The sequence below is a fragment of the Nomascus leucogenys genome, chromosome X (assembly GCF_006542625.1).
Source record: "Nomascus leucogenys isolate Asia chromosome X, Asia_NLE_v1, whole genome shotgun sequence".
Lineage (NCBI taxonomy): Eukaryota > Metazoa > Chordata > Mammalia > Primates > Hylobatidae > Nomascus > Nomascus leucogenys.
In genome coordinates, this window is record NC_044406.1 from 88,454,132 (window position 1) to 88,470,564 (window position 16,433).

At 41.5% G+C, this 16,433-nt stretch overlaps 1 protein-coding gene across 2 annotated transcripts in view; it reads left to right on the plus strand.

Annotated features, from left to right (window-relative positions):
- CENPI (centromere protein I) overlaps window positions 1-16,433 on the plus strand; it is a 66,702-nt gene that overhangs the window by 1,579 nt on the left and 48,690 nt on the right. For both annotated transcript variants that reach the window (XM_030806861.1, XM_030806863.1), the window contains 3 exons: window positions 895-1,032; window positions 8,144-8,262; window positions 8,565-8,672. In XM_030806861.1, the coding sequence (XP_030662721.1) occupies window positions 895-1,032; window positions 8,144-8,262; window positions 8,565-8,672 (365 nt within the window). The remainder of the gene's footprint in view (window positions 1-894; window positions 1,033-8,143; window positions 8,263-8,564; window positions 8,673-16,433) is intronic.

Below are 16,433 nucleotides of genomic sequence, written 5' to 3' on the forward strand. Positions count from 1 at the left end.
AATTTTGCTCACTCATGCTTTTGTTTATTTAATAGACATTGAGCAATTACTACATATCAGTATGCTAGGCACTAGGGACACAACAACAAAACTTACTAGCAGAGTGGTTCCCAAGCGGCTGCATATTGGAATCACTTGAGAATCTTTTTTTCTTTTTTCTTTTTTCCTCCCTCTCTACCCCTTTGGCTCTGAGAATCTTTAACAAACAAACTGATGTCAGGCATCTACTCTTAGACTTTCTGATTTTATTGGTATGGGATGCAACCTGGCATAGGGACTTTTTTAAAGGCTTCCTAGGTGGTTCCAATGTATGGCAAAGTTTGGGAACCACTGTCCTAGTATTGAAACAGGTTGTAGTCTAAGTTCAATGCTTTTAGTTAGTTTAGAATAGGAATGTCAGGGCATAATCCAGCTTTCCTCACTGAAGTTGCTATCGCTGTTAAATATTCTTTAGTTAAAAACATCTTTGAAAAGTTTTTGGGAAGACACTTCCTACATAAACTCCTTTATTTATTTTTGGAGACGGGGTCTTGCTCTGTTGCCCAGGCTAGAGTGCAGTGGCATGATCATTGTACGTTTAACCTTTTGGGCACAAGTGATCCTCCCATCTCAGCCTCCTGAGGAGCTGGGACCACAGGTGCGTGCTAGCATGCCCAGCTAGTTTTTAATTTTTTTGTAGAGATGGAGTCTTGTCATGTTGCCCAGGCTGGTCTCAAACTCCTGGCCTCAAGTGATCCTCTTACTTTGGCCTCCCAAAATGCTGGAATTACAGATGTGGGTCACCACGCCTGGTCATTAAGCTATTCCTTTAAAGAGTTCCAAATTGTTATTATTGAGGCTGAAGACTGAAATAATTTTAAAGGTCTCACTATTTAATATTGTTTCTTTTTTCAGGTCCCATTAAAGCTTCACAGAATAAAGATAAAACCTTGGAAAAACACTTGAAAACTGTGGAAAATGTGGCTTGGAAGAATGGGTTAGCTTCAGAAGAAATTGACATTCTATTAAATACTGCACTCAGTGGCAAATTTGGTATGTTGAGGAGATGCTTTTTCTTTCTTTTAACTCACCTAGCACCTATATTTTTTCTTTTAAAAACAAATCTTATATACATATATACACATACACACACACACACACACACACACACACATATATATATATACATTTTTTTATAATAGAGAACAGCATCTCACTATATTGCCCAGGCTGGTCTCGAACTCCTAGACTCAAGTGATCCTCCCGCCTTGGCCTCCCAAAGTGCTGGGATTACAGGCTTGAGCCACCACACCTGGCTCGAGGGGGATGATGTTTTGTTTTTTGTTTTTTGTTTTGAGATGGAGTCTTGCTCTGTCACCCAGGCTGGAGTGTAGTGGCACCATCTCAGCTCACTGCTACCTCTGCCTCTCGGGTTCCAGCAATTCTCCTGCCTTAGCCTCCTGAGTAGCTAGGACTACAGGTGCGTGCCACCACACCTGGCTAATTTTTTGTATTTTTTTTTTTTATTAGGGACGGGTTTTCGCTGTGTTAGCCAAGATGGTCTCCATCTCCTGACCTCGTGATCTGCCTGCCTTGGCCTCCCAAAGTGCTGGGATTACAGGTGTCAGCCACCATGCCTGGCCGAGGGGATTTTTTTTTCTTTTAGGAGACTGGGTCTCACTCCATCGTCCAGGCTGGAGTGCAGTGGCTCAATCTCAGCTCACTGCAACCTCCATCTCCCAGGTTCAAGCAATTCTCTGCCTCAGCCTCCTGAGTAGCTGGGATTACAGGTGCCTGCCACCACGCCCGGCTAATGTTTTTGTATTTGTAGTAGAGACAGGGTTTCACCATCTTGGGCAGACTGGTCTTGAGCTCCTGACCTCGTGATCCACACGTCTTGGCCTCCCAAAGTGCTGGGATTACAAGTGTGAGCCACTGCGCCCAGCCTGGGATGCTTTTGTCATCACTTTGCTATTAGTTTTTCCCTTTAGACTTTGTTTATTTTTTTGAGACTGAGTTTTGCACTTGTTGCCCAGGCTGGAGTGCAGTGGTGCGATCTTGGCTCACTGCACCCTCTGCCTCCTGGGTTCAAGCGATTCTCCTGCCTCAGCCTCCTGAGTAGCTGGGATTACAGGCATGTGCCACTAGGCCCGACTAATTTTGTATTTTTAGTAGAGATGGGGTTTCTCCATGTTGGTCAGGCTGGTCTCGAACTCCCGACCTTAGGTGAGCCACCTGCCTCGGCCTTCCAAAGTGCTGGGATTACAGGCGTGACCCACTGCGCCCGACCTTCCTTTTAGACTTTGAATTACATTGTTCATTGGAATTAGTTGCAGTTTTTTATGTTTACTGTTCTCTTCATAAGACCAATCTGTCAAGATTATAAAATGGTTTTTTTGTGTGTGTTTGGGCCAAAAGTTTCTGTGTGCATATCCCAAAAATAACCAGTTACCATATATCATCACAAATAAAGTGCAAAATACATACTTTTATCCCCAAATACATGAGAACCATTTTTTAGTATTTATCTTAAGAAGCATACGTAGTAATTTAAACAATGTTGCTGGAAGGCATCTTAAAAGATCACTTAGTCTACTTGATTACCTTCATTTTCTTTCTCTTTATTTATTTTTTTTTTTTTTGAGATGGAGTTTCACTCTTTCACCCAGGCTGGAGTGCAATGGCATGATCTTGGCTCACTGCAACCTCCGCCTCCCGGGTTCAAGCGATTCTCCTGCCTCAGCTTCCTGAGTAGCTAGGCTTATGGGCATGCGCCACCACACCCGGCTAATTTTTGTATTTTTAGTAGAGACGGGGTTTCGCCATGTTGGCCAGGCTGGTCTCAAACTTCTGACCTCAGGTAATCCACCCGCCTCGGCCTCCCAAAGTGCTAGGATTACAGGCGTGAGCCAGTGCGCCCAGCTAAGATGCTTTTTCTTTTGTGCAAATGCATCTTTTCCTTTTCTAAATTCATTGGTAGTGGTTGGGATGGTTGGAAGAGGTTCTTAGAAATAACACTTGGTCAATATTTTATTTACTTGAACCTTTTAACTTTTTCTCATTTAAATTCAGACTTGGAAGATATTTTAGACTCTAAACACTCTCATTTAAAGGTGAGGAAAAAGAGGCTCAGAGTAGTTAAAGAGACTTGATTAAAGATGTCCGAACTCCCATTCTAGTGCTTATACTTTACCACATTGCTGCTTTTTTTTTCTACTTAAAATAAAAGTTAAGGCTGGGTATAGTGGCTCATGCCTATAATCCCAGCACTTTGAGGGGCCAAGGCAGGATGATTGCTTGAAGCCAGATTTGAGACCAGCCTGGGCAACAAAACGAAACCTTGTCTACAAAATGTTAAAAAAAATTAGCTAGGCGCAGTGGCATATGCCTGTAGTCCCAGCTACTTGGGAGTCTGAGGCAAGAGAATTACTTGAGCCCAGGAGTTTGAGGCTGCAGTGAGCTATGATGGTGCCACTGTACTCCAGTGTAGGCCACAGAGCAAGACCCTGTCTCTGGGAAAAAGAAAAGGGAAAAATTAAGACAGCTCTCAAAACCAAATACTTTATATACTAAGTATTTCCTGGCTGTTGCATTTTAGATTCGTTTGTTTATATCCTAGCAGCATACTTGCAGGGGTGTGTGTGTATTTATTTTAAAGTAACAACACATTACTAACCGAATTCAACATATGACCGTCAAGTATTTTATTTCTCCATTTTTATCTGATTGGTTCTCTGTGTTTCCATTAAATTAGACCTAATAAAATTGGCTTTTTTCTTGTAGATGGTTTTAGATTGTTTGGTTCTAATATCTTTCCAGGAATCCATGTTTAACTGAACAATGTCTGTCAAGATCAATTCTCCCACTCCCATCTCACCTTAAAACATGTATGGAGTAGGGGCCGGGTACAGTGGCTCACGCCTGTAACCCCAACACTTTGGGAGGCCGAGATGGGCGGATCACGAGATCAGGAGATCGAGACCATCTTGGCTAACATGGTGAAACCCCATCTCTACTAAAAATACAAAAAATTAGCCTGGCGTGGTGTCGGGTGCCTGTAGTCCCAGCTACTTGGGAGGCTGAGGCAGGAGAATGGCGTGAACCCGGGAGGCAGAGCTTGCAGTGAGCCGAGGTCGTGCCACCGCACTCCAGCCTGGGTGAAGGGCGAGACTCCATCTCAAAAAAACAAAACAAAACAAAAAACAACATATATGGAGTATACAGATGTTTTCTATTTTAGAAATTTTTTTTCGTGACAGAGTCTTGCTCTGTTGTCCAGACTGCAGTGCAGTGGTATGATCACGGTTTGCTGCAGCCTCGACCTTCTGGACTCAAGCAGTCCTCCCATCTCAGACTCCCAAGTAGATGGGACTACAGGTGTGTGCCACTGCACCCAACCTCCTTTTGATATCTCAGAAATTAATGATTAGGGTATCTTGATGTCTGCCAGGACTTGAGGTATCTCAAAATGCATGCCTCAGACTCGGGAAACTTTTATATAGCAATTTAAAAAATAATCTCTGGCTTTCTATTGTTACCTTTCATTTTTTTTTTTGTTAAGCTGGAATTTGCTGAGGTCAAATGTGGCCTCCTTAATTCCTTTTCTCCCTTTTATTATAGTTATTTCTGTGATGTCCCCCATCCCTACTAGATCTTTACATGCAGCTCTTCTGGTAAGTTGAGATGCATATTTAGAGGCAGGTATGCTAGAAATGTCATCGTAATTAGGTACAAAGGGACTTTAGACTCTTTAAAAATTAAGTCACTTGGAAGTAAAAATAGAATTAATATTGAATTATCCCTTTGAATTTGGTGCACATGTAATGTGTTGGTGGTGAGACTGTTTTAAATTTCGAAGAGTTAGTGGATGGGAGTGAGAAAGAAAACAAGAAAAACAAGAAACCACAAGAGTGGAAAGCAGAAATTTTTATTTTTGTGATTCATTACCTATCATCACTGCTTCCTTTCTTCTCCACAGAATGATAGTGTAGAAAGTGATGAGATATATTCTAATTCTTGAAGCCTTAATTAACAGAAATTGAGATAGAATATATTCAAAGCCAGCCTCTGTGACATCTTTTTTTTTTTTTTGAGACAGAGTTTTGCTCTTGTCACCCAGGCTGGAGTGCAATGGCGTGATCTCGGCTAACTGCAACCTCCGCCTCCCGGGTTCAAGCGATTCTCCTGCCTCAGCCTCCTGAGTAGCTAGGATTACAGGTGCCCGCCACCATGCCCAGTTAAGTTTTGTATTTTTAGTAGAGATGGGGTTTCACCACGTTGGCCAGGCTGGTCTCGAACTCCTGACCGCAGGTGATCTCTGTGACATCATTTCTATTACCAGATGGGGGAACACCATAGAGGCCTGAGATCAAGTGGAAAGATCGGACTAGTGTAGAATGGTATTACTGCCAGCCAATTCCAAGAATATCTTGTTCTAGGCCAGTCACGGTGGCTCATGCCTGTAATCCCAGCACTTTGGGAGGCCAAGGTGGGCAGATCCCTTGAGCCCAGGAGTGTGAAACCAGCCTGGGCAACATAGTGAGACCTTGTCTTTGCTAAAAATAAAAAACTTAAGCAGGTATGGTGGCATGTGCCTGTAGTCCCAGCTACTCTGGAGGCTGAGGTGGGAGGATTGCTTGAGCCCAGGAATTTGAAGTTGTTATGAGCTATGATTGCACCACTGCACTCCAGCCTGGGTGACAGAGTCAGACCCTGTCTCAAAAAAAAAAAGAAAGAAAAAAAAAGAATATCTGTTCTATTCTGCTACTCTCCCCACTTTTTTGGGGCGAGTGGATGATACAAATATATATATTTTTAATTTTATATTTATGTTTTTATTTCTGGTTCACATTCTCTCATGAACAAATACATTCTTAAATGTAACACCTCGTGCAAAGTGTCCATCAGTAGCTTTAAATAAATCAGTCTATTAGGCCATTAAAAAAAAATCTTTGAAATTTCCCTGTGATTGAAAGCTTTTTTGGAGATATAATTCACATACCATAAAATTCATTTTTTTTCTTTTCTTTTTTTTTTGAGACAGAGTTTCACTCTTATTGCCCAGGCTGGAGTGCAATGGTGTGATCTCGGCTCACTGCAACCTCTGCCTCCTGGGTTCAAGCAATTCTCCTGCCTCAGCCTCCCGAGTAGGTGGGATTACAGGCTCCCACCACCACACCCAGCTAATTTTTGTATTTTTAGTAGAGATGGGGTTTCACCATGTTGGCCATGCTGGTCTTGAACTCCTGACCTCAGATGATCTGCCTGCTTTGGCCTTCCAAAGTGCTGAGATTACAGTTGTGAGCCACCATGCCCTCATAAAATTCATTGTTTTATTTTTTTATTTTTTATTTTTTTATTTTTGAGACGGAGTTTCACTCTTGTAGCCCAGGGTGCAGTGCGATGGCACGATCTCGGCTCACTGCAACCTCCGCCTCCCGAGTTCAAGTGATTCTCCTACCTCAGCCTCCTGAGTGGCTGGGATTACAGGCGCCTACCACGACACTCGGCTAATTTTTTTTTTTTTTTTTTTGAGATGGAGTTTCGCTCTTGTCGCCCAGGCTGGATTACAGGCGTGAGCCACCACACCTGGCCTAATTTTGTATTTTTTTTATTAGAGATGGGGTTTCATCACCTTGGCCAGGCTGGTCTTGAACTCCTGACCTCAGGTGATCTGCCCGCCTTGGCCTCCCAAAGTGCTGGAATTACAGGCGTGAGCTACTGTGCCCGGGAAAATTCATTGTTTTAAAAATTCAGCATTTTTGTTTTTGGAGACAGAGTCTCACTCTGTCACCCAGGCTGGAGTCTAGTGGTGTTATCTCAGTTCACTGCAACCTCCACCTTCCAGGCTCAAGCAATCCTCCCACGTCAGCCTCCCAAGTAGCTAGGACTATAGGCATGTGCTACCAAGTCTGGCTAATTTTTATATTTTTTGTAGAGATTGGGGTCTCACTATATTGCCTAGGCTAATCTCAAACTCCTAGGCTCAAGCAATCCTCCGGCCTCAGCCTCCCAGGAGGCAACACCATGCCCAGCTCATTTTTTTTTTTTTTTTTACATAGAGACGGGGTCCTGCTATGTTGCCCAGGCTGGTCTCAAACCCCTGGGCTCAAGCGATCCATCTGCTTTAGCCTTCCAAAGTGCTTAGATTATAGGCATGTGTCACCATGCTCGGCCCCAAATTCAGCATTTTTTTAAAGCATAGTCACAGAGTTGTGTAATCATCACCACTATCTAATTCTTGAACATTTTTATCACCCCAAGAAGAAACCCTGTACTCATTTATATTTTTTAAATAGAAATATTTGGGCCAAATAATTTGCCTTATATTTTTGTTTGTTTGTTTGTTTGTTTTTTTGAGAGAGGGTCTCACTCTGTCACCCAGGCTGGAGTGCAGTGGCACGATCACAGCTCACTGCAGCCTCGACCTCCCTGGGCTCAGGTGTTCCTCCCACATCAGCCTCCCGAGTTGCTGTGACTACAGGCTTGCCCCACCACCCCTGGCTAATTTTTGTATTTTTAGTAGATAATGGGGTTTTGTCATGTTGCCCAGGCTAATCTTCACCTCCTGGGCTCAAGTGATCCGCTTGCCTCGGCCTCCCAAAGTGTTAGGATTATAGGCATGAGCCACTGTGCCTAACTATTGCCTTATTATATATTAGTAGTTAAAGGTACATTTTTGTTTTGAACAATTTATTAATAATGATAAGAGATACTGAATTTTACATACTGTTGGTTTTTATTGCCTTCAATATAATGTGAGGTGTTTTGGTTTTTTTTTGTTTTTTTTTGAGATGGAGTTTTGGTCTTGTTGCCCAGGCTGGAGTGCATGGCGTGATCTCGGCTCACCGCAACCTCTGCCTCCTGGGTTCAAGCGATTCTCCTGCCTCAGCCTCCCGAGTAGCTGGGATTACAGGCATGCTCCACCACACCTGGCTAATTTTTATATTTTTAGTAGAGATAGGGTTTCTCCATGTTGATCAGGCTGGTCTTGAACTCCCAACCTCAAGTGATCCACCCACCGTGGCCTCCCAAAGTGCTGGGATTACAGGCGTGAGCCACGGCACCCAGCCTAATGTGAGATTTTTAGATCCAAGTGTGAATAATAGTAAAAGAACAATCGAGACACTAAAATGTAGTTTAATTTAGCTTGTCTCCTTTCCAGGAAATGCTGTAAACACACGGATATTGAAGTGCATGATCCCAGCAACAGTAATATCAGAAGATTCTGTGGTTAAGGCAGTCTCCTGGCTTTGTGTTGGCAAGTGTTCTGGTAGCACCAAGGTAATCTTTTTAAACACTTTGATGATAAGTCCTTCAGAACCACTTAAGGGCTGGCAAGGAAGAGCCACTTACGAAGTAATGGCATTGGCCTTTTGTGCAAAGCCTGTAGTTTTGGAACAATATATCTTGATGCAAGGACTATGTTCAAACAGAAATTTTTACTGAGAAATAAAATATATTATTCTACTTTGTGCCTGAAGCTTCTAAAATAGCCCTGGCAGTGGGGGATTGGGGGGGGCGGAATTAAACTCTTCTGTACCAGTTATATTTCTTTAAAGATAAGTATTTTGTCTCTTCAATAGGTACTTTTTTATCGTTGGCTGGTTGCAATGTTTGACTTCATTGATCGTAAGGAGCAAATTAACTTACTCTATGGCTTCTTTTTTGCTTCATTGCAAGATGATGCACTGGTAAGTAAAAATTGGACAGCATTAGGCATCAATCAAATAGTACATGCGTGTATATTGATGCACCATATATGCTTCAGCGTGCTACACAATGTCTTTTTCCTTATTTTAAAAATATATCAAACATACAGAAATGTACCAAGATAACGTAGACATATCAAATATACAGAAAAGGGCAAATAATAACATTCTATTTTGCACCTGTCTCTCAGATTAACAAATAGAAAATTTTTATCATATTTACTTTATATCTTCTTTTAAGGAAATAAAAATGTTACAGATAAAGTTGATTCCACGTTGGAGTCTTGTTTGCTGATCTAGAGCACTCATTGCCATCTTTTCCCTTTTAAACCACTTCAACAGAGTCCTTTGAGTCATTTACTCTACATTTTTTTGATTAACACTGCAAAAGCCTCATCAGAATTAATGAGAAGGAGAGGATTACTTTTCACGAGTGCCAATGGAGTCATTTTGATTAAATAGCATAATTATTTCTCTTAAAAACATTAATAACTTTAAGAAATCAATCTACTGTCCACCTGGAAGACTTTCAAGGACCATCAGTAGTTCACAGACCATGTGAATCACTCATCTAACTGTATTGCTCTTGCCTTTGGGAAGGGAATTCATTTATTGATTTTATTTTTTAAAAATGATGTTTCTAGTGTGTTCATTGCATTGTCCTAGCCACTGTAGAAGATTCAAAGTTTAGCATAGGGTTTCTATACTCCAGGAACTTGAAATCTCGTTGGGGAATTAAGGAAATCACATAAATTATCAAAAACAGTATATGACAGTTTGAGGATAATAATTGCTGTAATATTTCCAGGAAGGAAGAAAGCACTGTAAATCGAAATGATTAGTTAAAACACCATAAAGTATGTGGGTGTTGAGCTGGGCCTTACAGGTTGAGTAGGATTTGGGATTTGATGACAGAAAATGATATTTGATATGATGGGAATATTTCAAGCAGAGTTGTGAGGTGTGTAAACTGTGTTTTAGGAGACCTTAAATAGACCAGCCTGACTTAATTAGAGGTGGTGTTAGGTGGTAAGCCTGAAAAAGTTGGGTGAGGACAGATTGTAGAGGTCTTCCAATGTGATGCTAAGGAATTTGAACTTTATTCAGTGGGGAAATCACTGAAAATTTTTGGCTAGAATATGTTGAAAGCAGCTCTGTAGGAAGCTATATCTAGTAGTGCCCAAAAATGTGAATTAAGAGAGAGGCTGAAGGCAGGAATACTAGTTAGGAAGCTGACATGATAATCTAGGTATAACATGATGTCCTAGACAAGAAATTCTCAAATATGGTCTGTGGACCCCCTGGGGTTTCCTGAGACCCTTTCAGGAAGTCCAAGAGGTCAAAATTATTTTCATAATAATACCAAGGTATTATTTGCCATTTTCACTTTGTTCACCTTAGCGCTGATGGTACTAAAGCAATGGTAGGTAAAACTGCTGGCCATTTAACAGGAATCAAGGCAGTGGCACCAAACTATACTAGCATATTCTTCATTATGTTCTTCATTGTGGTAAAAAAAAAAAAAAGTGCTAATTTCACTTAAGAATGTCAAATGAAGCAGTAAAAATTAACTCATTAGTTTTATTAAATCTCTACATCTTTAATATTCTGTGTGATAAAATGGCAAGTACAAACAAAGTCCTCCTGCATACTAAAGTACAATGGTTATTCTGAGGAAAAGCATTTGTGTGATTGAGTTGCGAGCCAAACTAGCTCCATTTTTATTTGAAAGAATGACTGATGGCCGAGCGCGGTGGCTCACGCCTGTAATCTCAGCACTTTGGGAGGCTGAGGCAGGTGGATCACAAGGTCAAGAGATTGAGACCATCCTGGCCAACATGGTGAAACCCCATCTCTGCTAAAAATACAAAAATTAGCTGGGCATGGTGGCACGCGCCTGTAGTCCCAGCTACTCGGGAGGCTGAGGCAGGAGAATCACTTGAACCCAGTAGGCAGAGGTTGCAGTGAGCCAAGATTGCGCCACTGCACTCCAGCCTGGCGACAGTGAGACTCTGTCTCAAAAAAAAAGAATGACTGCCATATGAACCGTAGTTATACAGACTTGGGTAGTTGGAAGATGTTTTCTTGAAAATGAACAAAACAATCCTGTTGTTTCAAAGAAAACAACTGGCCGTATCTGTTGCCAGTGATAAAATTTGAGCATTCAAGTGAAAAATCAAAGTTTGGAAAATTTGTATCTGCCACTATGAACCTGACAGCTTTCAGATACCTGAAAGACTTTTCTAATAATTGGTGATGGTATTAATGTTGTGATTTTTAGTTATCATGTAATGAAGTGTGTCAGCATTTGGAAGCTCAGCATAACTCAGTGAGCCAATATTTTCCAGATGAACAAGTACGATGTTCTAAATTCATACATGGGTAAAAGATCCATTTAAAATACAAGATACATCAATGAATTTTAATGGAACAGAGTACAGAGCTTTTATTGAGAGTGTTTCAGATTCCACATTGCAGCTAACCCTTAAGAAACTACCACTTGTCAAGTTTTGGTGTAGTATCAAAGACTAATATCCACAATTTTCTGAAAAGGCTTTTAAAATATACCTACCTTTTCCAACTATGTATCTGTTTGATGCTGGACTTTCTTCATGCAATTCAATCAAAACATAACAGAATTAATATAGAAGCACAGATTCCAACTGTGTTCTCTTAAGCCAGAGACATTAAAAAGATTTGTAGAAATGGGCTGGGCATGATGGCTCCTGCCTGTAATTCCAGCACTTTGAGGAGGCCGAGGCGGGCAGATCACTTGAGCTCAGGAGTTCGAGACCAACTTGGACAACATGGTGAAACCCCATCTCTACAAATTATACAAAAATTAGCTAGATGTGGTGGTATGTGCCTATAGTCCCAGCTACTTAGGAGACTGAGACAGGAGGATCGCTTGAGCCCAGGAGGCAGAGGTTGCAGTGAGTTGAGATCATGCCATTGCATTCCAGCCTAGTGAGACCTCGTCTTTACTGAAAAAAAAAAAAAATAGCTGGGTGTGGTGGCATGCACCTGTAGTCCCAACTACTTGGGAGGCTGGGGTGGGAAGATCATTTGAGCCTGGGAGTTGGAGGCAGCAGTGAGCTGTGATGGTGCCATTGCATTCCAGCATGGGTGACAGAGCAAGAACCTGTCTCAAAAAAAATATTCTCAGTATTATTTCTAACATGGTGAGTATTGACAGACATAACCCAGATAAACAAAAAGCTCTTTGGGGGTGCTCTAATTTTTTTTTTTTTTTTGAGACGGAGTTTTGCTCTTGTGGCCCAGGCTAGAGTGCAATGGGGAAGTAGCTCACAGCAACCTCCACTTCCTGGGTTCAAGAGATTCTCCTGCCTCAGCCTCCCGAGTAGCTGGGATTACAGGCACCCGCCAGCATGCCTGGCTAATTTGTTTGTATTTTTAGTAGAGATGGGGTTTCACCATGTTGGCCAGGCTGGTCTTTAACTCCTGACCTCAGGTGATCCACCCGCCTCGGGCTCCCAAAGTGCTGGGATTACAGGTGTGAGCTACCACACCGGCCAAGGGGTCCTCTAATTTTTTTTTTTTTTTTTTTTTTTTGAGACGGAGTCTCACTCTGTTGCCATGCCCGGCTGAGAATTAGTTTATTTACCTTGGTGTAGTGATTATTGATATAGTAGAAATAAATTCAGATATCTTATTTTGAGATATTCTAAATGAGCTTTTTTTTTTTTCTAAGTGTTCTCTATCCTCCTTTTTTTGGATTGACCCTAGTTTTTTTCCTATTCTTGTTTGGAAGTCACCTAAGTGTTTTCGTACCTACTTAACATGCATACTTTAAGTCTAAAGGTGACTGGCATCTGTACCTTTATCTTATAGGATACAAAAACCTTAGGATGCTTTAACTCTCTTTTTCTTTTTCTTTTTTTTCTCTTCCTGTCATATGGTGCTGAAGAATGCTTTAACTCTCATCACACTGCTCCTGGCTTATATGCTGTTGTTATCTGGTTTTAGTTTTACCTTGTTTTTCTCCATACCTTTACACACACACACACACACACACACACAGAGTAGTTTTTTTTTTTTTTTTTTTTGAGACGGAGTTTCACTCTTGTTGCCCAGGCTGGAGTACAATGGTGCAATCTTGGCTTACCGCAGCCTCTGTATCCTGGGTTCAAGCCTCAGCCTCCCAAGTAGCTGGGATTACAGATATGTGCCACCACGCCCAGCTAATTTTTTGTATTTTTAGTAGAGACAGGGTTTCTCCATGTTGGTCAGGCTGGCCTCAAACTCAGGTGATCCGCCTGCCTCGGCCTCCCAAAGTGCTGGGATTACAGGCATGAGCCACCATGCCTGGCCGATACTATTTTTACAGTTGATACTTGTTTAGATTTGCCCACATATCTCCCAGTATCTTTGCTCATCATTTGTTTTTGCATCTCACACCTTCAAGATGAGATTATTTTCCTTTGGCTAAAAGTGTATTTTTTATTCTTTCATTGAAAATCTTTTGATGGCAAACTCTTTGTCTGAAAATGTCTCTACTTTGCCCTTGTTCTCGAAAACTGGTATTAGTGTATGTAGAATTCTAGAATGACAGTTAAATTTTTTTGGGATATTGACAACATTATTCCACTGACTCCTTGCTTCCATCATGTTATTGAATCAGTCTAATTGTAATCCTTTTTTTCTTTTCTCTCTGGCTACTTTTAAAAAACAGCTTTAGGCCAGGCGTGGTGGCTCACCTCTGTAATCCCAGCACTTCGGGAGGCCGAGGGGGGCAGATCACCTGAGGTCAGGAGTTTGAGAACAGCCTGGCCAACATGACGAAACCCCGTCTCTACTAAAAATACAAAAATTAGCCAGGCATGGTGACAGGCATCTCTAATCCCAGCTACTTGGGAGGCTGAGGCAGGAGAATCGCTTGAACTGGGGAGGCGGAGATTGCAGTGAGCCGAGATTGCTCCACTGCACTTTCCAGCCTGCGTAGCGAGCGAGACTCTGTCTCAAAAAAACAAAACAAAACAAACACAGCTTTATTGAGATTTAATTCACATACCATACAATTCACCCATTTAAAGTATTCAATTTGCTGATTTTAACTATAGTCACAGATATGTACAACCATTTCAGCATAGTCAATTTTAGAACATTTTCATCACCTCAAAAAGAAAAAAGAAACCCCATACCCTTTGCTATCACTCCCATCTCTCTATTACCCTCCTAGCTCTAAGCAACCCCTAATCTAATTTTCTGTCTTTATAGGTTTACCTATTTTGGACATTTTATATAAATGAACTAATGTAATAATGTGATCTTTTATGACTTGCCTCTTAGCAAAATATTTTCAAGTTTCATCTGTGTTATAGCATGTATTAGTACTTTTTTTTTTCCTTGAGACGGAGTTTCACTCTTGTTGCCCAGGCTGGAGTGCAGTGGCGCAATCTCAGCTCAATGCAACCTCTGCCTCCCAGGTTCAAGCGATTCTCCTGCCTCAGCCTCCTGAGTAGCTGGGATTACAGGCATGTGCCACCACGCCTGGCTAATTTTTGGTATTTTTAGTAGAGACAAAGTTTCTCCATGTTGGTCAGGCTGGTCTTGAACTCCTGACCTCAGGTGATTCGCCTGCCTCGGCCTCCCAAAGTGCTGGGGTTACAGGCATGAGCCACTGCGCCTGGTGTATTAGTACTTAAAAAAATTTTTTTTAAATATATTTTTTGAGACAGAGTTTCACTCTTGTCGCCCAGGCTGGAGTGCAATGACGCGATCTCAGCTCACTGCAACGTCCGCCTCCCGGGTTCAAGTGATTCTCCTGCCTCAGCCTCCCGAGTAGCTGTGATTACAGGCCTGTGCCACCATGCCTGGCTAATTTTTGTATTTTTAGTAGAGATGGGGTTTCGCCATGTTGGCCAGGCTGGTCTCAAATCCCTGGCCTCAGGTGATCCGCCCTCCTTGGCCTCCCAAAGTGTTAGTATTACAGGCTTGAGCCACTGAGCCCGGCCATTTATTTTTTTCATTATTTCTATTATTTTTTTTTTTTTAATTTGAGATGGGGTCTCACTCTTGTGCAGGCTAGAGTGCAGTGGCACTATCATGGCTCACTGCAGTCTCGATTGATCAGCCTGGGTGACGAGCAAGACTCTTGTCTCAAAAAAAAAAAAAAAAACAAAACAAAGACAAACACAGCTTTATTGAGATCTATTTTGCATATCATACAATGAGTCATCCACCTCATCCTTCGGAGTAGCTGGGGCCACAGGCATGCACTACCATGCCCAGCTAATTTTTAAAGTTTTTCTAGAGGCAGAGTCTCACTATGTTGCCCAGGCTGGCCTTGATTTTCTGGCCTTAAGCAATCCTCCTGCCTTGGCCTACCAAAGTGCTGGGATTATAGATGTGAGGCACTGTGCCTGACCCTCACCATTTTAAAACGTTTTTTTGGTGTATAATTCAGTGACATGAATTACATTCACAGTGTCGTGCAAGCATCACCACTATCTATTTCCAAAACTTTTTCATTACCCTAAACTGAAATTTTCTAACCATTATGCAGTAACTCCCTGTTCCCTCTTTCCCCTGCTCCTGGTAGCCTCTAATCTACTATCTGTCTCTATGAATTTGCCTATTCTAGGTACCTCATATAAGTGGTATCATACAGTATTTATCCTTTTGTGTCTGGCTTCTTTCACTTAACATAATGTCTTCAAGGTTCATCCATTTGTACCATGTATCGGAACTTCATTCCTTTTTATGGGTGAATAATATTCTACTTCATATATATGCAGTCAGCCCTCTGTGTCTGAGGGTTCTGCATCCATGGATTCATCCAATTATTGATTGAAAATATTAAAAGATACATATAACAATAAAAAATAATTCAAATAAAAAATACAGTGTAATAACTATTTACATAGCATTTACATTATGTTAAGTATTATAACTAATCCAGAGATGATTTAAAGCAAGCTCGTCCAACCCACAGCCCAGGATTGCTCTGAATGAGGCCCAGTGCAAATTCGTAAGCTTTCTTAAAACATTATGAGATTTTTGGGGGGATTTTTTTTTAAGCTCATCAGCTATCGTTAGTGTTGGTGTATTTTATGTGTGGCTCAAGACAATTCTTCTTCCACTGTGGCCCAGATAACAAAAGACTGGGCACCCCCTGATTAAAGTATACAGGAGGATGTGCATAGGTTATATGCCAGTACTACACAATTTTATATAAGGAACTTGAGAATCTGCAGAGTTTGATATGGTGGTGGGGAAGGGAAGTCCTGGAACCAGTCCCCTGCTGATAACAAGGGATGACTGTATCTCATTTTGTTTATCCATTCATCTGATGTTGGACATTTGAGTTGTTCCCACCTTTTGGCTATTGTGAATGATGCTGTGTTGAGTATTGGTATATAAATATCTGTTCAGGTTCCTGCTTCTTCAGTTCCTTTGAGTGTGTACCTAGGAAAAAAATTACTGTATCATATGGCAATTCTGTGTTTAGCTTTTTGAGGAATCGCCAAACTCTTTTCCACGGTGGCTGTACCATTTTTCATTCCTGCCAGCAATCTATAGCAGGGTTCAAATTTCATCACATCCTCACCAATACTGGCTATTTTATCTGACTTGATTATAGCCATGCTAGCAGTAGGTGTGAAGTGGTCTTTCATTGTGGTTTTGATTTGCATTTCCCTGATATCTAATGATATTGAGCATCTTTTCATGTGCTTATTGGCCATTTGTATACCCTCCCTGGAGAAATGTCTGTTAGGATCC